The 21,235-nt window shown below is 42.0% G+C and overlaps 1 protein-coding gene across 8 annotated transcripts in view; it reads right to left on the bottom strand.

Moving 5' to 3' along the window:
• Positions 1–20,520, bottom strand: part of Shtn1 (shootin 1) — a 95,717-nt gene extending 75,197 nt beyond the window's left edge. For 3 of the 8 annotated variants that reach the window (XM_047552670.1, XM_047552671.1, XM_047552669.1), the window contains exons 1-2: positions 20,187–20,518; positions 5,153–5,205 (exon numbers count right to left, since the gene is read on the bottom strand). In XM_047552670.1, the coding sequence (XP_047408626.1) occupies positions 5,153–5,205; positions 20,187–20,244 (111 nt within the window). In that variant the 5' untranslated portion in view covers positions 20,245–20,518. Of the gene's footprint in view, positions 1–5,152; positions 5,206–17,125; positions 17,184–20,186 lie in introns of all 8 variants that reach the window. The other 5 variants (XM_047552666.1, XM_047552664.1, XM_047552663.1 and 2 more) reach the window with 5 other exon arrangements.
• Between the last annotated feature and the right edge of the window lie 715 nt (positions 20,521–21,235).

The raw sequence follows: 21,235 nt of genomic DNA on the forward strand, positions 1-21,235 counted from the left end.
CCTTGGTGATACAGGGAGAGGACCATCAAAACATTTTTAATAACTGACAGTTCTATTGTTCCACCTGTGTAAGTCTGAGTACAACTCAACTATGTTTTCTGGATTTCTACACGTATATCCTTAAAGAATACAAGATGTTACATCTTTCCCACTAGCGTGGAATTCCTTTCACTCTCTTTCTCTTTTGGTGTTCTTTCTTCCAATTCAAAGTTCTTTCCCTCCAATTTTCACAGGCAATAAAGAAGTGGTAGCTGTCCCCCCAAGCTGTCTTGCAGCATTCTCCAAATTCTAGGTCTTGTGTGTTAGATGGAAACACATGTCATCAGAACTGAGACCCTTGCTCTTTGTTTCTGGATAGATTGCTGTTAATAAGAGACTCATTTTCACTTTCAAACTGCTAAGTAATTACTTTTTCTCTGGCACAACCACTTGCCACTCTGTCTCAAAGAAACTGCATGTATGTGGATGTATTATGCATGAACAGTTAGCATAATGGATGCATATCTTGCTCTTTAAAGTGGCTTCTTTATGGATTTTTTTTTTAAATAAAATACTTAGGGACCTTCGCCTCTGCATATTACAGAAGAGGAAGAAATTTTAACAATAGACAACTGAGCCAACATGAAAACACTATCATATATCTTGCTTCTTGAAACACAAGTCTTGGAAAGTGTCTGCCTCATTCCCTTTTCAGTCATTGTTCCTGGCAAGCTGACAGCGCCTGACGCACTGGTACAGCAGCTTGCCCAAACGGCTCCTAATCAGCCACTTAAACATTTATGCATTTCAAAACTCCATCTCTGAACATAATATTAAACATAAATACTTACTATTTAACGACAGACATTCTCCTATTGTACAGAGTTCCTTCTTTCTATGCACACTCCACACACACCCCGCCACCCTGAGAAATGTGAAAGCCATTCCATTCAAAGCCCAATGAGGCTTTTCGCCCATATAGGAAAAAACCCAAAGGATTATGACAAAGATCCTGAGTGAGTCATAAGAGAAAGCCCTTCAATTGTAGAAGCATGACTGACATTTAAATATGGTGACTGTTCCACAGGCAAAGGGACACACTTTAATTTGGTTTATTCCAAATGTATCATCATCTCTTTTGCCATGCCCCAAAATACAGACTGAGAAGAATTGCTAACTTCAATGTGATAGGCCCTCTGACTTTCTCACATACTACTGATGATCCTACTTAGACAGTGGGCAAAAAGTAATGGGAAAAGTAGCAAGTAGCACTCTTTCATAATCCCTACTTACCTTGAGGTTAAAACACAAAAGTCTCAAGATTCTTTTACACTTTAAGGCAAGCCACACCAACTGCTTAGGAACCTTTTTAATATTTTGATAGTAATGAATTCTGGCTGATAAATATGACAAGTACATAAGAAATATACAGATGGCTTAATACAAAAAGCAATTAAGTCTGTTTGCAAGAGAGTTAGAAAAAGTTTTTAAAATAAATGACATATAAGCCAAATATTCAAGTCCACCCAATTTTGTCACTTGGGAGGAACAGGAACCTTGTCTTTTTGTGCTTTTTCCAGTCCACCACCAGGCTCCAGACATCTGCTTACACTATGACTGTTAACTCATCATAGATACTTGTCCACTTGTCTGTGCCCCAGTCAGAGTTTTAACTCAAGAGTTGGACGTTCATGTATTTTTCGTTATAATTTGGTGCTCAAAAGGCATTTGACAAAAAGGTTTTCCTTCTAAAAAGCTTTCCTGAGCTGGGGTTATGGCTCAGTGGCAGAACGTTTGCCTAGCATGTGCGAGGCACTGGGTTCAAAACTCAGCACCACATATAAATAAATAAAATAAAGGTCCACTGACAACTAAAAAAAAAAAAAATTTTTTTAAAGCTTTCTTATAAACTCAAACAGAATCTGATTCCATCCTTAAAGTTATTGATAAAAACCATAAAATGGTCCACACTCTGTTGCTCCCAGTCAGAGTCCTGCAAAGGAGGAAGATAGACACACACACACGAATTTTTCTGATATAAGACTAATTTCATATTTCAATTCTTCAACACAAACTGATAGATGGTAAGGGCATATGACCCAGAAAAGTACTGAGTCTGACAACTTGCTGTGGGAAATTCACATACTAATGATAAAGAATAAAACCAGGACCTTTGTGGGAAAAGTCACTTTGCTCCCATCAGTTTACCTGCTTATAAGAGCACTGTGGTTGGAAGACCCAGGTTTGAATCTTAACTCTGCCACTAACTACCTGTGTGACCTCAGGAAACTCCCTTTAGCCAAGGTCCCATTCGCACCTGGGTGATGGGGCCAGCACAGGGCTGTTTGATGCATTAGACGAGAGAGACAGGAGGACATGATGTCCCACAGTGGCTTCTTAGAAAACAGCCTCATAAGCAACTGCCTTCCCTGAAGATCATGCATCCTGACGCTTGCCTCAACAGAGAAGACCCCGATCAGACCAGCAGATCCTGCCCGTTGACAAGGCTCCTGACTGGCAACAAAGAGAATTAGACCTAACAGGAACACATGGAAGAGAGAAATACCTTGCCATCTATTTTTCTGTTCCACCTACTCATGCCAAATTTCCCCATATCGAATTAAATATGGGAGAAAAAAATTAAAAAGCCTTCCTCTAGAAGGCTGTCCCTGATGGATTTAACTAGACTCTAGGTGGGAGCCATGAGACAAAGATGGCGGTGTCTTTCCTGAAGTGAACTGGACAAAGCTCACCCAGCCCGGCACAAGAAAGTGCTTTCCCAGAGAAAATGGTGTCCTCCATTTACCACCTCCGGGACTAAAGCTGCTTTTACTCATTCTATGTTGTATAAAAGGCTTTTATTATATACTTCCCTCCTTTGTAACATGGCCCCCCTTTTGGGGAAAAAAAATCTGCAGTAATAAGCAAGCTAGTCTTTTAACAGGAGGTAAACAGAGTGCAGTGAACTTAAAACCACTCTACTTTGTTTTACCCAACCACACAGCATTCCTTATTGCTTTCATTTCTTTTCTTCCCATTTCTGTTAATAGTTATTTTTAAGAATTAGGACAGAAGCAGGTCAACAATGCCTACAGATGTTACAAAAGTATTAGGCCACACGGCACAGAGACGCATGTAAACAGTTAATGGGCTGGGGTAGTGTATAATCCTTCTTTGGCCAAATGCATTTTACCTATAATTCCACTTGTATAACAGACGGGTCACTTAAAACCTCCCTGCAGAAAGTGGCTCTCAGTTAAACAGCCATCACCACTACCAACAGAAGCTTACAGAGCACCTCCTATTTTTAGGGTGCTGCTAGGTCTACATACAGCAAGGATGAAGAAGAAAAGGTAAATAAAAAATGATTCAGTCTTCTCACTCTTCTGTTACTGACTTCTGTCTGCATCCTTCTTTGTCTATCGTATGAAGACACGTGTTTGCTTCGTCTGTCATGTATCCTGGGGCATGTCAGTGAGTTCTCCCGAATCAACCACCTTCCAGCTTGCTTTGCCCTCAACCCTCCAGGGCCAGGAGCAGCCATGCAAGACTCGATGAGCTGAAAATCCGGTAGCCTATTTCTCCTCCTCCAGCTGGAGGTTGGGTAACTCAGGAAAGAGGATCAAGTTAGCTAACCTAAGCATCATGCAATACATGTGCTTTAAAATTATGGGGCTTCAGAGACTCCAGATCCAAGCACACCCTCTTCACATATTGATACCCTCGGGACATCTGTGACTTGAGTGGTTATGGTGAGGGAAGTAGAAATATCTGGCCAAGTCCCTTTCTGTGGACGTCTTCCCTTAACACAGATGTGTGCACCAGCCATTTCTACCATGGACATTTTTATCATCCCCACTTAGCATCCCTGAATTGTATGATGAAGGAAAGAGAAGAAACTTAAGATTTCACAGACTACTAGGGGTTAACTTACAAAAGAGCAAAGGACCCTTAAAACCAGGTGGAAAATAATTATCCGAAGATCTAGTATAACCTGCTTTGAAACAGAGTACTTACAATTAATATCACCAACCACACTACAGCTAAAGGTGGCAAATTCATGAGTGAAAGAGTTAAATATAATTCTCAACAGTCCAATAAATAACACCAAATAGGCTACAAGGTCTACAAATATTTAGCTCACTGCCAATTTTTATTAAACTGTTACTCTGAAATTTTAATGATGAGGTTTTACAATTTATAGCAGTGACAACTACCTTCTTATTTAATAACCACTAAGGACTTTTTTTTTATTAATTTCCCACCAGGGATATAATGTTTTAAAATAGTTGGTCTACCAAAAAAATTAATCTTTGAAGGAAATTTCATTTATATCTAAAAACAACCAGACAGGACTGTTTCTTCTCTCCTATTTTTCATTTTCTACTCACTCCCTCTATCTTTCTGACCTTCTATTTGTCCCTCCTTAAATTTACAGAGGGATATAGACATACACAAACACACATGCATGCACACCACACATGTATATGTACGTGTGTATGTGTATACGTAGGGGTGCACGTGGGGTGGATGGATACATAGATGGACATCAGCAAACATTCCCAAATCTTATAGACATTTCTAAAGTCAAAATGGATATACTTTATAAAAGCAGATAGAATTCAGCTACTTAACAGTTAAAAAATAAAACGGCCAGCCTTCCCCTTCACCAGGCTTCCCTTCTTCACACTGGGTGCCTTTCGACTTCTGGCATATTCTTCATGCAGGCAGAGGAAGCACCCATACAGAAGGGTTATGGAGATATCTGGGCTAACCACCAAACACTAATTCCACGGACTTCTCTCCAGGACCTCACATGTCTAGGTCCTAAAGGCAAATGTCCCAGGCCTTCAATTTCATCCCCAGAATCCCAAATCTGACTGTCAGGGAAAAGTGCAATTCTTGGGGACTCGCTTGCTTGGCCCAGTGCCTCACCACACATTTAGCCGCGTAGTTAATCTCCCAGAGCTGCGCCCACTGTGGCATGCCTGCTATTCTTTACCATCTGGAGCCTGGAGTTGATATTAGCTTGAACCACACATGCAAGAGAAAAGGAAAAAAAAAAAAAAAAACCCTCATTCACATTTAACTGAAATTGGTGGCTGAACAATACGCTACGCTGCCTAGGCTTTCACACATGGAAGAAAAGGGAAGAAAAGGGTAAAGCACAAACCTTCTCCTTTGTTTTCTGGTTCTCTGCTCGGAGGTCTTCATATTCGCCTATTGCTAAAAGAAAAAAGGAAAGCAACATTACAACTCAGTGGAAAGTTTACTGTGGGAAAGCCCAAGAACTCAACTAACCCCACCAGCTCTTTGCTAGGCTGGGGAAGGATGGAGAAGAGGCCAGAAGGGCTCCCGCTTTGGAGAGTAAGGAAGAAAACATGGCCCATCATGCTGACCCCCAGCATTCCCCGGGGCATTAGGAAGACCTGTGAGAGCCAGGAGGGCCCCATGACAAGCCGCTGCTCCTCCTCCATGCAAGGTACCCTGTCCTGTGAAAGGATTCAGGAGGGTATTCCCTGAAGTTCCTCCATCACTATGAGTCTGTGGTGCTACAATCAAGAGGTTCATTTAGGAATGGACCTCTAGAAAGCAAAGCATACACTCCAATGTCACATATCTGCATTCTCCGGAGCAAAAAGTTGACACCATGAACATCTGGCCAAGAACAACTATTTCCGGGCAAGACCGGCAGTCACCAAGCCACCCCAGGAACTGCCAGACTCCATTCATTCAGTTGGGAATATGTGTACATTGGACATATTTCCAACTACGTGGGGATAAAAGTTCTCTACTTAAAATCCTCTATAGCTAGAAAAGTAAAATAACCTGACCTTTATTTGGCTTTTAGCAAAAACACCATTCTCAGGTATCCTCACTGTTGAGATGAAGCTTAAAGCAACCACCTAAGATCATGGAGGGAAGAAAACACCTAAGGTAAATCTCCAACTACTTCCCACCCATCCCAGTCCACCCTGTACCACAAAGTCAGTGAATCATCAGGCTAAACTTTGATCTTTTAAAAAATTTAATTGGGATTTAGCTCCTAAAAAAAACTCCATTTTTCTTTAAAAAAAAAAAAAAAAACTTCCTATCTCTATGAATAATCTAAAATAAAAAATCAGAAAGCAGTGGCCTCAAGAACATCACAGATAATGTGATAATGTGGTCATCAAGTCTAAAGATGTATGATTCTAAGCACTGGGGCAAAGAACAGCCCAGAAATAAACAACCAACATGGTAAAGTGCACACTCTGCTTTCTCTAGTGAGCCTACGGGTTCAGGGAACCCACAGTGATGGCAGCACACAAATCTTAACATCTTATTTAAACTTCTTCTATTTAAAACATCCCATAATGGCTTTGCAAGCTTCTCTAACACACACATACTATTGCTCCATTATACTGCCAATTCTACCCACACGAAACACTATAAACTCCCAACTACTGGGTCTTTATTAAAGGCATTAATTAATCTATGTTTATGAGATTACCACCACTGTCCAGAAGTTTTATTAGCACCCCATGAACATAAAGAATTAATGACAACTTTATTAAAGCCCCACCTCCCCAAATCCTTGAAAATTAGATAGCCCATTAAATAGTTCTGAATGTACACCTATAAAGGTAAGAGCACTTTTAAAAATAATTACATTTTCAACAGAAAAGATGTGACTGACCTCAGAATGAAGCCCTTTGCACTTCAGTCCCTCATCAGCCCCCACCACACATACCCCAACCACTGAGGATGAACTAAACTGTCCTTGGATCTGAAAAATCAATGAGATGGGGCCCCTTTAACTAAGAAAGAGACTCGACAAACATCCATTTTCACCATTGGTCATGGTCCCGAATCTTACTAATATATCTAAGACTGCTTCAAAAAATAAAAACAAAAATATTTTATTGAGGGACTTTGATTTAGATTACTTGACATTTAAAAGTATCTGTAGATGAAGTTGAAAAACCAAAATTGATTTAACGCTCTATTATTGGTGCCCTACTTTACTGACATCCACACAAATAATACAGGCTTAAAAAACCATAATCTCATATTGACATTAAGAAATTTTTTTCTATTTAAAACATCGGATAATGGCTTTGAAAGCTTTTTAAAACACCCATACTATTCTTCCACTATACTGCCAATAGAACACAGATGAAACATTGTAAACTCTCAATTACTGGGTCTTTATTAAAAGCATTAATTAAGAACCCTTCACCTATCATATTTTAGTGTAAAACACAGAAAACATGCTTTCTTGTTGACTATGTGAGACTTTTTAAAAAAAAAGCAAGATACAAGGAAAGGAAAGCAGAAGTATAAGAATTCAACCACTTGAAACCAGGCAGGGGATAACTGGGAAATGGGCATAAAAGGACAGAAAAGCATGCATTTGAGGTTAAAAAGCCAAGTTTGCTGCCCTAAACAACATGTATACAAACATATACACAAGTATCACAGGGGGACACATAGGTAACCCCATTCTCAGTAAAACGAGTAAAAACTGAAGTGACTTATGTTATTATTCAGCACTCTTTTGGTAGGGAACATTGTTAAGGGGTCACGGGCTTATTTCAGGACTGGCTCAGAGTTTGAAAATTTTAAAAAGTAAACTTGTGCAACTTAAGTGATTTGATGACAGAGATCCTCCAACCCTGAAATAATCAATGCCTAAGAAGAGAGGAATCTCACCAACTCTCTGCTACAGGACAGATCCTCACAGCTTGGAGAGACTTTGTCTCCAAGGTATATGGGTATATTAAAAGTCACCATAACATAGCATCATCTAGGACAGTCATTAAAATGTACACCCTACTTCCAGCCTGAGCACTCACTGGCTACAGGAGCTGGGAAAAGTCAGTTAGTCTCTTGGAGTCTCAGGTTCCTCATCTGGAAAACAGTGTCTCTCACAGAGTTGTTATTAAGAGTAAATGAGTTCACATATGCATCTAGGCACATGAAGTGTTCCATACATGTTAGTGATGGTCAATACCAGACAGTAAAGTTCATCAAATCTTGAGTGGGTGACAAAAGAGATCAGGCTACCCTGATTCCCTGGATTATTTTTGTTCCACATAGCCCATAAGATGGCCAACTGAAAAAATCTGAAACCCAGGGTGCCATCATCCTTCACCAAACAAAGGGAGGGGGAAAGGGGTTAAAGATCAAGTGCAAACCATTTGTTGTGAAGAAACGTTTGCTGCAAAACAGTGGAAGCACATCTGAAAGTCGTACTTTTCAATCCTGGGTGCACAGTAGATTGGGGCCGTGAGCTCTGCAGTCACACGGACTCTGGTCCCCTCACCTCTCCTCCCCCCCGCCCCAAGATTCTGATTGGACTAGTCTGGGTGGGGCTCAGGCACCCTTTGCTTTTCTTTAGAATTGAGTGCCCAGGTAATTCTGATGTGTAGGCAAGGTGGGGAACCCCACATAACTGTACAGAATGGAAGAAAAAGGAAGATGGTGGAGAAAACAAGGAGAATATCAGGCAGAGCACGTGTTTCAAGAACCATGCTGGTTTTCCATTTTCTGACTCCCTAATGCCAAAAGGAGTTTTCTTTCCAAGCTGCAAATCATGACACAGCCAGCCCAGGAGGCAGCTGAGTAGACTTACTTGTTTAAAAAAATGTGACAACTAAAGTCCATAACCACAAGTCAATAACAATGCCTCTGGTGAGAGTTAACAACCTTCATGGCTTGCCTGGGACTGTCCATTTTAGCACTGAAAGTGCAGTCCCTGCAAACTTCTCAGTCCCAGGCGAACTGATTGACTACCTCTACTGGAGTCTCCAGATCAGCATTTCTAACCAGCACTTCCTAAACCTGAATTGTCCAATATGGCAGCCATTAGCCACCAGCAGCCATTTAAATATTAATCAATTAAAGTTAAAATGTAAAATTCCATTCTTTAGGTACATTAGTCACATCTGAAGAGCTGAACAGCCATGTGTGGCTAGTGGATACCACTCTGGACACTGGACACAGAACTTTCCCAACTTCCCAGAAAGTTCTATTGGTCAGTACTATTCTGTGCATCTCCGTCCTGATGTCCTACAAGCACCTCCAAGTCAACATGTTAGAAAGAGAGCTCAGTAATTCCCCTTCACTCAAACTTCCTGCTTCCTGCACACAGAGTCTCCTTTACCTGTGTCACCTTCCACCCAGCCCCCAGGCTACTTACAGGATCACCACAGGATCACACTTGAGTCTACTTCCCTCTACCTCCACAGCATCATCAAACTCAGATCTCTAAAAAAGACTCTCCAATCTCCCCTTCCTCTGCGGCCAGTATCTCTGTCCCAATTCAGACCCTCAATATTAACAAAATCCTCCTATCCAGCTCTAGATTTGCTCTATCCCAAGTTTGTTCTTTACACAGTGGGTAATTAGCATATTGACAAAGAAAGCTTCTTCTTCCATCTTCTTGCTCAAAACCCTCCAAAGCCTTGCTTCACTATCTGGAACCCACTCTATTGCCCACCATTCTGAGTCCACAAGCCATTCCACCACACCCAAAGTCCAGGACCTCCCTGAATCCTGCAAGACCTCTCATACATAGGTGCCTCTGCAAATGTTTCCTCCCCTGCCTGCAAGGTCTTCCCCACCTCCTTCCTTGTGATGCAAAGCAACTGCTATTTTCCTCCAAGAGGCCCTCCTCACATATCTCAGGCAGTCAGCACCTCTATTTTAATAGGACACCAGAATGCCCTGTTCATATAAGTTAAACAACCCTGATCCGAAAATCAGAAGTTGAAAATGCTTCGAAACATGAAACTTTTTGAGTGCCAAAGTCTCAGATTTTGGAGCATTTTGGATTTAAGATTTTCCCATTAGGAATGCTCAACTAGTAAGGTCTATGCAAATATTCCAAAATTTAAAAAATACAAAATAAACATCTTAGATAAGGGAACTAAACCTGTAGCTCTGTTAGAGTCCCTATGTGTGGCCATCATAAATTATCTGCATACAGATCTGTTTTCTCACCCTTCCTTCCACTCAGTTGCACTATGCCTTACATTTAGCAAAATACCAAGCACAGAGCTCATGCCTATGTTGAATGAATGACTGTGTTCACTGGAATCTGTGATGCAAAACAACTGAGCCAAATAATAACACTCCCATTTTACAAATGAAGACAGAAATGCATAGAGAACTTAAGTTCCACACTTTTTGAAAGCGGACCTGTCTCCTGATTTCTAGTCACTCGGGGCAGAAGACATTACTGAGCATTACTGTATACAATGCACTAAAGCACTAAGTCGGAAATAGTCCTCTAGGGTGAAGACAGTGTTTTCATTCATCCAGATGCCCACATCCACATGATGCCCGACATATAACAGGCATTTGATAAACTGAGCAGGGAGGAAGAATGGACCTAAGGCTTCGCACCAGCAACTCATGAAAGAGCACAAACTCTCCTCTCTATAGGTCTTTTGCATCATATGTTACATGGAAATCCTTAATCAAAGTGAAAATTTAAATAGCCACCAAATGTAACCAGAGAAACACGGCCTCATGAGATCTTCTAATGTAGATTTACATTCATTGAGTGTGTACCTTTGAGACTCTGGGAGCCTTGAAATGTTACTAATGGGGAATGAGGACATGAGTCACAAAAGACGGTGTTCAATTAGGGCATGATTCCCTTCTACACCCATCCCAGTGGGTCCTCCTCTTAAAGCCAGAGTAGAAAGAGAAGTCATTTATACCTCACTTGTTAATTAAATCATTATAAAAGCTGGGGAAAACAGTGCTGGAAAAAGCTGATCAAAAAACAAAGGTAACAGATTTCATATCTGAAAAGAAATTATGGCAAACCAGAAATTCACTCAATACTTGGTAGAACACAGAGTCCAGGGTTAATGAATTAATGATGATTAAGAAGTACTCTCAACAAAACTATATTTATGACTTCAAATTAACCAACAGAAAAGAAGGAAACTGAGTATCTCTAAAATATATATGTCTGATTTCTGATCCAGCATGTGAGAACCCTATAAATCACTTCTTTCTCACAACAACAAAAAAAGGAGAACACACTGAAAATCGACAACTCTTCTTAGAGAACTGATGTCATAGGGCCACCCCCCAAAATTGGAGGGACCCACAGGCAGATATAGACAACGACAATTTATGGGAACATGGGCTGGGGTTCTGGCTCAGTGGTAGAGCACTTGCCTGGCATGTGTGTGGCACTGGGTTCAATTCTCAGCACCACATATAAATAAATGAATAAAATGAAGGTCCATCAACATCTATAAAAAAAAAAATTTAAGAAAAATTTTATGGGAACAGATGCCCAGGAGCAGAAACTCCTCAGAAACTAATAGCAAGGCAGGAAAATCTAAACTATAATTGACAAATTGCTGGAGGCTCGGTATGGGCAAGTGTGAAGTTAAATGTGGGTGTCTGAGTGGGGGTGTAAATTTGTTAGTTTTAACTTCAGAAACCCTGTCAGGTTTGTACAGAGAAAATCAAAGAGAACCTCCCTACTGTCCCTGGCAGGCTGAGGAGAAAAGCAGACACTCTGAAATATGCCCAGGGCATTCTGTTCTTCTTCTCAAGAGAAACAGTCTTACTAGAGTCTAATGGATTTGAGGGAGGGAAATATTCAGGTCCAGCCCCTCCAGCTTCCTGTTTCATCAACTGGAGAAGCGGGAGCTGAATAGGAGTGTGAGGTCACAGCCCAGGAATACAGCCTCCTGAGACCCAATCTGAGGATCCTGATCTAACCAGAACTACAGAACAATTTCATACCCTACCCCCACACACCAATGTTTATAACATCATTATTTTTTTAACTTTTATTTTTTTCATTAACTTTTGACAGTGATAAATAGTTTTTAAAAAATTTTTATACATGTATATAGGGTAATAATGTCTGTCTCAATCTACCATCCTTCCCATCACCACCTGCCCCTCCCCCCCCTCACTCCCCTCTGTACAATCCAAAGTTCTTTCATTCTTCCCTACCCAACCCCCACTATGGATCAGCATCCACTTATCAGACAAAACATTGGGCCTTTGGTTATTTGGGATTAGCTTATTTCACTTAGCATGCTCTTTCCAGTTCCATCCATTTACCTGCAAATGCCATAATTTCATTTTTCTTTAAGGCTAATATTCCATTGTTTACATGTATCGCATTTTCTTTCATTCATTCATCTGTTGAAGGGCATCTAGGTTGGTTTCATAGTTTTGCTATCATTAATTGAGCTGCTATAAACATTGACGTGGCTGTGTCCCTGTAGTATGCTGATTTTAAGTCCTTTGGGTATAAACCGAGGAGTGAGATAGCTGGGTCAAATGGTGGTTCCATTCCAAGTTTTCTGAGGAATCTCCATACTGCTTTCCAAAATATAACATCATTATTTATAATTGCCCAAACTTGGGAGGAACCAAGATGTTCTTAAATGTTTGTTGAATGGATAAACAAACTGTGGTGTATCCACACAATGAAATATTATTCAGTGATAAAGAGAGATAAATGAGCCATCAAGTCACAAAAAGAGGGGAAACTTCAATGTATATTGTTAAGTGAAAGAAGCCCATCCGAAAAGGCAACATATAGTATGAAATTAACTATGTGACCTTCTGGGAAAAGCAAAACTGTGCAAGCAACAGAGAGATCAGTGGTTGCCCCAAGATCTGGGGGAAGGAGCAATAAATGGGTAGACCACAGAATTTTTAGAACAATGAAACTATTCTGTACCATACTGTATGTACATCATATATTGGTCAAAATCGTAGTTGTACAATAGGAAGAGTGAAGCCTAACGTCAACTGTGGACTTTAGCTAATAATAATTCATTAATATTCACTCATCAGTTCTCATGAATGTACCACACTAATTAAAGCAAGATATTAGTAGAGGAAGTGGAGCTGGGGGTGGAAGAAGAGGTATGTGGGAAACGTCTACTTTCAGATCGATTTTTATATTAACCTACAACTTCTCAAAATAAGTCTTTAAAAAAAAAAAAAAAAGAACACTAAATAAACAACACACATTGCAAAGCAGGAATCATCCCTCCATTTGTGTCACGGAGGATGTGAGACAAAACCAAGTTACTAAAAGGATCTCGTAAATTACTCTTCATGGAACCATATAAAAACTTCAGAACTTATGTTTGAAATGTTTAGCTTGCACAACAAGGAGAAAAAAATGAAAATCATGTTCCTTTTACATTTTAAAGCAAAGCATAGCTATGTAACAGCTTTAAAGAATAAAATCTATGGGCTAGGGATGTGGTTCAGTGGTAAAGAATTTGTCTAACATGCTTGAGGCCCTGGATTCCATCTCCAGCATCACAAGAAAAAAAAGAAGAATAAAATGTAGGGGGCTGGGGTTGTAACTCAGTGGTAGAATGCTTGCCTAGCATGTGTGAGGCACTGGGTTTAATCCTCAGTGCCACATAAAAATAAATAAATAAAGGTATAAAAAAATAATTTTTTTTTAAAAAAGAATAAAATGTAAAGCAAGACGAAGTTTAAAATATACATGTCTTAAATCCATCAATTTCACTTTAAGAATTTTTCCTATTATCCATAGATACATACAATTATGTAAATTTTTAAAGTGATGTTTTACAAAAAAGAATTTGTCCTACAGTTGTACATATAAATGTATGTACAAGGGGGCTGGGGAGATAGCTCAACTGGTAGAGTGCTTGCCTTGTAAGCATAAGGCCCTGGGTTCAATCCTCAGCACCCAAAAACAAAAAACAAAACAAAAAAAAAAACCAAAGATGTGCAAATATCATAAATGTATGCACAAGAATGCATGCAGCATTATTATTTTTAACAAACTTTAATTTTATAAACTTTAGATATATAGAAAAACTCAAAAGATAGTACAATCATTCCTTGGTATCCACAGGGAATTGGTGGTTTAGGTGGATACCAAACTCTGGAAACGTTCTTTACATAAAATGATGTACTATTTACATACAACCTACGCATCCACTCCCACATTCTTTATATCATCTCCAAATTACTTATAATATCTAATTCAATACATATGCTACAGAAGTAGTTGTTATGTTGTACTATTTAAGGAGTAATGATAAGTAAAAGATACTTATACATGTTCAATTTTTTTTTTCAAATAATTTTGAACTGAAGTTCGTTCCAAAGATGTGAAACTAAAGGATAATGGAGGACCAACTGTACCAAGTTTCCCTGTCTTCCCTACTATAAACATTACTGCAGATCATTTGTTTCAATTCATGGACCAATGCTGACACATTATCATGAACTAAAGTCCACAGTTTATTCAGATTTCCTTAGTTTTTACCTAATATTCTTCCTCTGCTCTAGGATCCCAGCAGGCATGCCAAATTGCATTTAGATGCCATATATCCTTAGGCATTTCGTGGTTGTGACAATTTCTCACACTTCCCTCAGTTTTTGACTCTGATAGGTTCTTGGTCTTGTTTAATTGGTTGATTGGTTTAGACTTTGGCAGTGTTCTGGAGAACGTCTCTAACTGGGACTGGTCTGATGTTTTCCTCATGAGTAGACTGGGCTTATAGGTTTTTAAGAGACAATCACAGAGAAAAAGTGCCATTTTTATTACACCATATCGAGGACACATATCATCAGCATGACTTACCACTCTTGATGACCAGCATCACCTCGCTGAGGTGGCGTCTGTCAGATTTCCATTGTGAGTTACTCTATTCCCCCTTTCTCATACCAGAATCTCTGGAAAGAAGTCACTATGTACAGCCCCCACTTAAGGATGGGGGAGTTAAGACTACACCTTTTTAAGTGGAGGAAGCTATAAAAATTATTTGGAATGGTTCTGCATGAGAACCTGTTAATTTATTGAATCACTTCTATCAGTACAGACTCACAAATACTTATTTCATATTTGGGGTTAAAATACGATATCTTGTTTTTCAAATTGTTCTATCTTTGCCCATTGGAAGCTCCTTCAGTTGGCACCTGTGTCTCTGACAAGCCACATCACTGTAGGCTTATTATTTTGTTCACTTCCTTAGTTTCAGGCACCACCAGATGCCCCAGGCTCATGTTCTATCTTTCTAGAATCTACCATTTCTCCCAGGAACCCTGTTCCTTTCATGGTATTAGTACCCAGCTCTGGGTGCTAGATGTGTTCATTGCTACCAGTGCATGTGGACTCTCACCTGGCAGAAGAAGAAAACACACCTGTGGGCACTAACCCAACTACATGTGCATACCTGTATTTCTATATGTAACCATCTTTATCTGCATTAAGCTAAATATGAATTCATACTGATGTCTCCAACTTGAATCCATTATTGGAAACATTATTTTAAATACTAAAAAAAAAAAAACCAGAATCATTCATCCAGAGGACATTACATTGTGGCAGATGAATACAGTAGAACATTATCTAATCAATTTTTAATGATGTAATTCTCTATGTGGTGACATAAATTACGTATTAGGTACTAAAATATGTGTGTACATAGAAGCACACAATTTCTGGAAGAAAATACCACAAAAGATTAACAGTAGCAACTTTGAGAAATGGGAATGGGATAGAACAGGAGCTGTCCATAGGGGGTACTATCGTTCTCAATAAAACAAAAAAAACCTTAGCTACTGAGATGGTTTATGGCCCTCCGAACGGTCGCAGTACATAAAATGTCTAAAAAGGCTCCTGAGGAGAATAATAATAAAAGAACTACTGAGAAACAATGGGTTAGTAGGACAGGTAATTGTATTCTTCACTTTATGCAGTTGTTTTCTATAAGAAGGAGATTATTATTCTATAATTTAATTTTTTTAAATAAAACCCATACAGGATTCACCTACCCAAAGGAAGTATTAAGTGAACAGAGGGATTCTGACTAGAAGACGTCATTCCCCAGCCATGCTAAGCACCCATCTCCTGGAGCGCTGCCTGCCTGGGGTCTCCTCTGCAATAATTCACCAACTCAGGAAGAAAAGTGAATTTCCAATAGGTATCTGGTAGCTCAAAGGTAGCTGGTCCCTGGACCACAATTTAAAAAACACCGGTGTAAGGCCAAGTTTGTGCTTGAAACCAAGGCAACCATTTAATTCCAAACTGCTTTCTACTGAGTGACTTCATATGGATCAATGACTACAATGGTTTAACTTTTCCAAACTAATAGGGTCACTGTGATAGGCAACCATTTGGCCTCTTTCTGTCAAAATAATGCTCCAGCTACTTTCTGACCCAGAAGCCAGGGAAACACTGGAAGCATCCATGAATTACTAACTCAGCTCTAAGAATGAGCTTGACTGAATTTCCATCTGAACCTTAAGCAACAGCTCAATAACTTGGGGGAAATGATATTAATTCTAAATGTGAAAGATTGGCTTGCTATAAAACCTATCATCTGGGCTGGGGATGCAGCTTACCTTTCAGTGGAAAAGCACTTGCCTAGCATGCACCAGGACCTGGGTTTAATCCCCAGTACAGAAAAAAATCTAAAGAATATCCATTTTAGATAGTATTACCCAACAACAGCCCAAACATCCAGGGGATTTGTTGTTGTTTGGTCTTACATGAGAACGTCCTTAGTTAGGGCTACAACTCAGTGGTAGAGTGCTTCCCTAGCATGGCTTCAATACCCAACACCACACACACACAAAAAAGAACATCCCTACTGGTAAATGGCAATCACTCTCTTCAAAACTTTGACCTCCAGATGGTTGGCATCACTGTGGTTAGTGAGCACCTATTGTTTATGTCACCCCAGTTGTATACTCTCTTCTGAAGACAGCAGATCATTTTGCTCTGGACAACTACTTCACTGCATGGATCTTCATGGAGGCTGCCAATCAAGGTGCTTCCTGACCAAAGGATGTGAATCCATGACCCCAACTAGAAATTAGACACTCTTCCTGGAATGTACAGACAGGCTTGCCACCACCAGCCAGGAACTCCTCACCAGCAGGGACCAGGTCTTACCCATCTCTCTATCTCTGATGCCTAGCACAGTGCCTGGCTATGAATATTCAGCACACGTGGGTTCAATGAATTACACAGAAAATCAGGCACCTTAAACAAATGCTGAACTAAGTCTATCATTTTACAACAGAATTCTGGAGAGAGAGCAAATTGTGTGGTGTTTTGTAAGGGAAATGTCCACTTTAGTAGCTAGGAAATATGCATCGGAAATAGTACCCAAAGTTGCCATTTCTCTGTGCATTAAAGATGTCAATCAGTCCCAATAAAATAAAGCCTGAAAAAAAGACAAAAGGAGAATTACCTCATTACCTCAACATCTGCTTGAGCATAAGCAATCACACACTGGCTAATTTTTTTTAAGGGACATAATATAACTTTCTAGAAAGACATAATATAGCTAATTATACCATTCACTAGAAAGGAACATACAATGTTTTGAAGTAATTCAGAAGTGGGTGTGATTTATAAGACACAGAGCTTAGGGAATGGTAAGTATAAATTAGAGATTGCTCATATTATGACAGACTCCGTCATTGCATTTCACAACTTTTGTCAAAAGCAACCTCATGCGCCACACCACTGAAGGCGTCACGTTAGGGAAGCTGCTGTCAGTGCTGTAGTTTAGGCCTTCTTTCTGCACAGCCTCCTGAGGAATGGGTTCAAATTTTAAGACTTCAAGCTCACAAAGGAAGGAACCACAGGATGGAACTCAAATGCCCGATAAACACATAAAAAGACTTCCCACTTCTCCGATAACAAGGGCAATACAAATTCTTAAAGGTACCATCCTGGCCACTCAATTGGCAAAAATTCAGAAACTTGTCTGGCTGTCAAGCTAATAAGGATGGCTAACAGTCAATGTTAACCAGCATGTGGGGACAGGGATGCCGCTTGGGGGAATGGGAACTGATACAGCCATACTTGGGAGCATTTCTGCACTGTCTAGCAGAACTTTATTATGTACATGACCTCTAATCCAACAACTCCATGTCAAAGAATCTATACTAGAAAAAAAGTGTAATTCTACATTTACCTGTATGATTATTTGATCAATGAGGTCTACTAGAGAAAAAAGAAAAACAGCAAAAGCAAGAATTGTCTAGTTCACTCTCTCTGCCCCCAGTGCCCAGCACATGGGCCCCACCTGTGGGAACCACATGGTATTTGTTAAAGGGAAGAATACATGTTTACTTGGAATTAAAGGAAACTAGTGTATCTAGTCAATGATGGTTCCTCTCCTTCCTATTAAATAGGGGTAGTGAAATTAGGACTCAAAATGTTAATGGTTATAACACACCAATGCTTTACTGAATTGCTCATAATACTGGAGATACCCAAAGAGCCTGTGTTCTCATCTCAAATCCCTAGCTTGCCAGTTAGTTCCACAAGTCAAACAGCAATTACATACTCTTGAAATAAGTCAAGTGTTATCACAGTCAACAATCCAATGACAAACCCTGATTTTGAGATTAAAAAAAAATTCACACTATGGGCTGAAAAAAATCAAAACACCCATATAACCAAACTCAATGCCCTTAAAAAAATCACTTTTAATAAACACAAATTTCAAAGTCAAACTGTTCTATTACCTTCGGATATGCCCTTAATCAAGGAAATACAGCCTTTAAAAATACCAATACCATAGATTTGTTTCCCAATACAACAGAAGAATCAGAAACTTAGAAATTCTCCCTTTTTCTCAGTCCTTAATCCAATATGGAGACAGAGACTGTGTTCCAAAATGAAATAAAAGCAATTTGTGGGTTACCTCCATTGTTAATCTACCCTTGAAATTATACATAGAATGAAAAGGAGGTAAATTTTTATTATTTAAAAATTGAGCATCCAGTAATACTACTAATAATGAATGTTCCATAGGTCCAGAAATATGGAGTCTAAAAATAACATCCAAATAGAATGCAGGGCTTACAAAAACTTGAGACTTCCTATAAAGACTTTCTGCCCACCCACCAGATTCACTGGTGCTTGACTTCATGCCCTCAGGCTAATCTAGGACCAAGGAGATGAACATTTACCCAGCACTTTCCAGATAGTAGATATCATAAAGAAATGAGCTGTGTCCATTTCAGAAGGGTTAAGTAATTTCCCCCAAGGTCACACAGTACACAGTCTTAAGATTTTTTGCTAGGAGCTAGACCCCAAAGGGGTCCAGGTGCCCTTGCAGATGGAATGATGGTGGATTCAAGGATAAACAGGTCATAGTACTGCAAAGGACCACGTGTCATCTGGTTTAGTCCCTGTCTTTAGGCAGGTAGGGCTTGATTTAAACCACAAGATCCAAGGAAGGGAGGACACTCCTCCAAGTTCACAAAGCTCCTGAGCTGAGCCAAGAGAAGCAGAAGAACTGAGATTAAACACACAGCAGGGCCCCTTCCACTTTATGGCCCTGTCAGCAAGTCACTCAGAAAAGCACAAGTATCTACCATTTTTACTTCCTAAATCTCCACGGTTCTGCTCTTTCTTGACCCACATTCTCAGACCGTCACCCTATGATCAGAGTAAAAAAAATTTTTAAATGTGTTAGATTAGCAATGGCTCTCTGATCTGGCTTTGTTCAGAAGTGTGGTGATGATGAAAATGATTGAAACAGCTCTTTATTGAGAGGTAATCCCCAGTAACAAGCAGCAGAGAAACGTGTGCACAGGGCCTGGCTTCCCCGTGCCCAGCGCTAACACGGTTCATTCAGGAAGCCTGCGCCGGCAGGGTGTTGATTCACCGACTAATACACTGCTAAAAATGGGAAGTGATAAAAACACATCGCGGCCTGAAAATCCTGGCTAAGGAAGGAGGAACTACACCGAACCCAGTGAAATGCTGGAAAGGCTGTGAAGCAGCGCTGCAGGCCCGCGAGCGCCCCAAATGTGCAAGGGTGGGGCCAAGGACAGGAGCAGGGCCAGCTGAGCCGCCAGAGCCGCCCCGCGGTCCTGCCCCACCCGCTTCTCCCGAGTGGAAGGGGTGCCGTGCGCCCGGGTCCGCGCCAGGTCCTTGTCCCTGGCCCGGATCCCCAATTGCGGGCCCAGGCGGCAGCGCCTCTCCCACTGCGGGGCCCGACTCTCCCGACACTCGCACCTCGTCCTCGGCCTGCGCTCCACAGGCGCGCAGAGCACGGAGGGCGCTTCTCCAAGGTGACGGAGCGACCGGGTGGCCGCGTCGGCCGCGACGCCCCCCGCCCCGCGTCCACCTGCCGCAGCCCGGGCGCGGGAGCCGTCCCCGCCCCCGCCGCGGCTCCCACACCTGGCGCCGCGGGCCCGCCTACCTTGCTCCTTCAGGCTGGTGATGAGCTGCAGCTGCTTCTCCTCGTCCGAGCTGTTCATTTTGGCGGGTGGGGCTGGGAATAAAAGGAAAGGAGGAGAGGCGAGGGGCCCCGGGGGAGGGGGAAGAAAAGGCAAGACGCCGGTGGCGTGCGGCGCCACTACCCGGAAGTTGGACCCGCTCCCGCTCCTCCTCCTCCCGGCGCCGAGCGCGCGAGTGAGATCATCCCCACGCACCTTCCCGGCGGCCGCTCCACCTGCGGCGGCCGGGCAGGCCGGCGGGCGGGGCCCCGAGGCGCTGGCCCGGGTGGGGGCGGTGGCCGGCGGGGACGGGAACGAGTGTCCCAGCCCGCGGCGGCCCCGGGTCCTCCCTGGAGGTCCGCGCCCAGGACGCGCAGGCGGGGGGCGCGCGGCCCTGCGTGCGGCTGCCGGGGCTCCAGCACCTTCTCCCCGCCTCCGCCCTGGACACGCGCGTTCAGAGACACCTAGCCTCGGGTTCGCAGCCCCTGTGGGAACCCCACTTTGGAGGCAGCGCAGAGGTCACTCCCCCCGCCACTGAGAGCCGACGGTGCAGAACGGGACCTGGGCACTAGACGCCCAGGCTCCTGCACGAGTTCTCACGCGGTGGGCTATGGGGACGGTGCTGGAAAACCTAGGGGCCTGCAGGGCAGCCTCAGCTCGCACCTCATGCACCTTGCGAAGCTGGGCAAGGAGCCAGGTAGGCCATCCAGCCCTGCAAGTGCACTTTGCGGGCTGCCCTGGTAAAGTCGCCACACAGTTGAGCGAGATGCGTGGTAGTGGTCACAGTTCCAGGGGCCCCAGCGGGCCTCCCCATGTGGCATCAGGTTCCGGAGGCAGTGGAACGTGGGCCCTGAGGTGCGAACGGATCGTGTGGTTTGCTTGAGAGGACCGTCACTCTAGGGGGACAACCACTGCCGAGCAAATGCCTGAGGCAAACAGCTACCTGGCTGAACAGCCTGGAGTTGTGAAATGAAGCCCAGCACTTGTTCCCCTTCACTGCCCTCTTGCCCTCTGCACTGTTTAAGCCCAGCTC

Source organism: Sciurus carolinensis, chromosome 5, assembly GCF_902686445.1.
Source record: "Sciurus carolinensis chromosome 5, mSciCar1.2, whole genome shotgun sequence".
Lineage (NCBI taxonomy): Eukaryota > Metazoa > Chordata > Mammalia > Rodentia > Sciuridae > Sciurus > Sciurus carolinensis.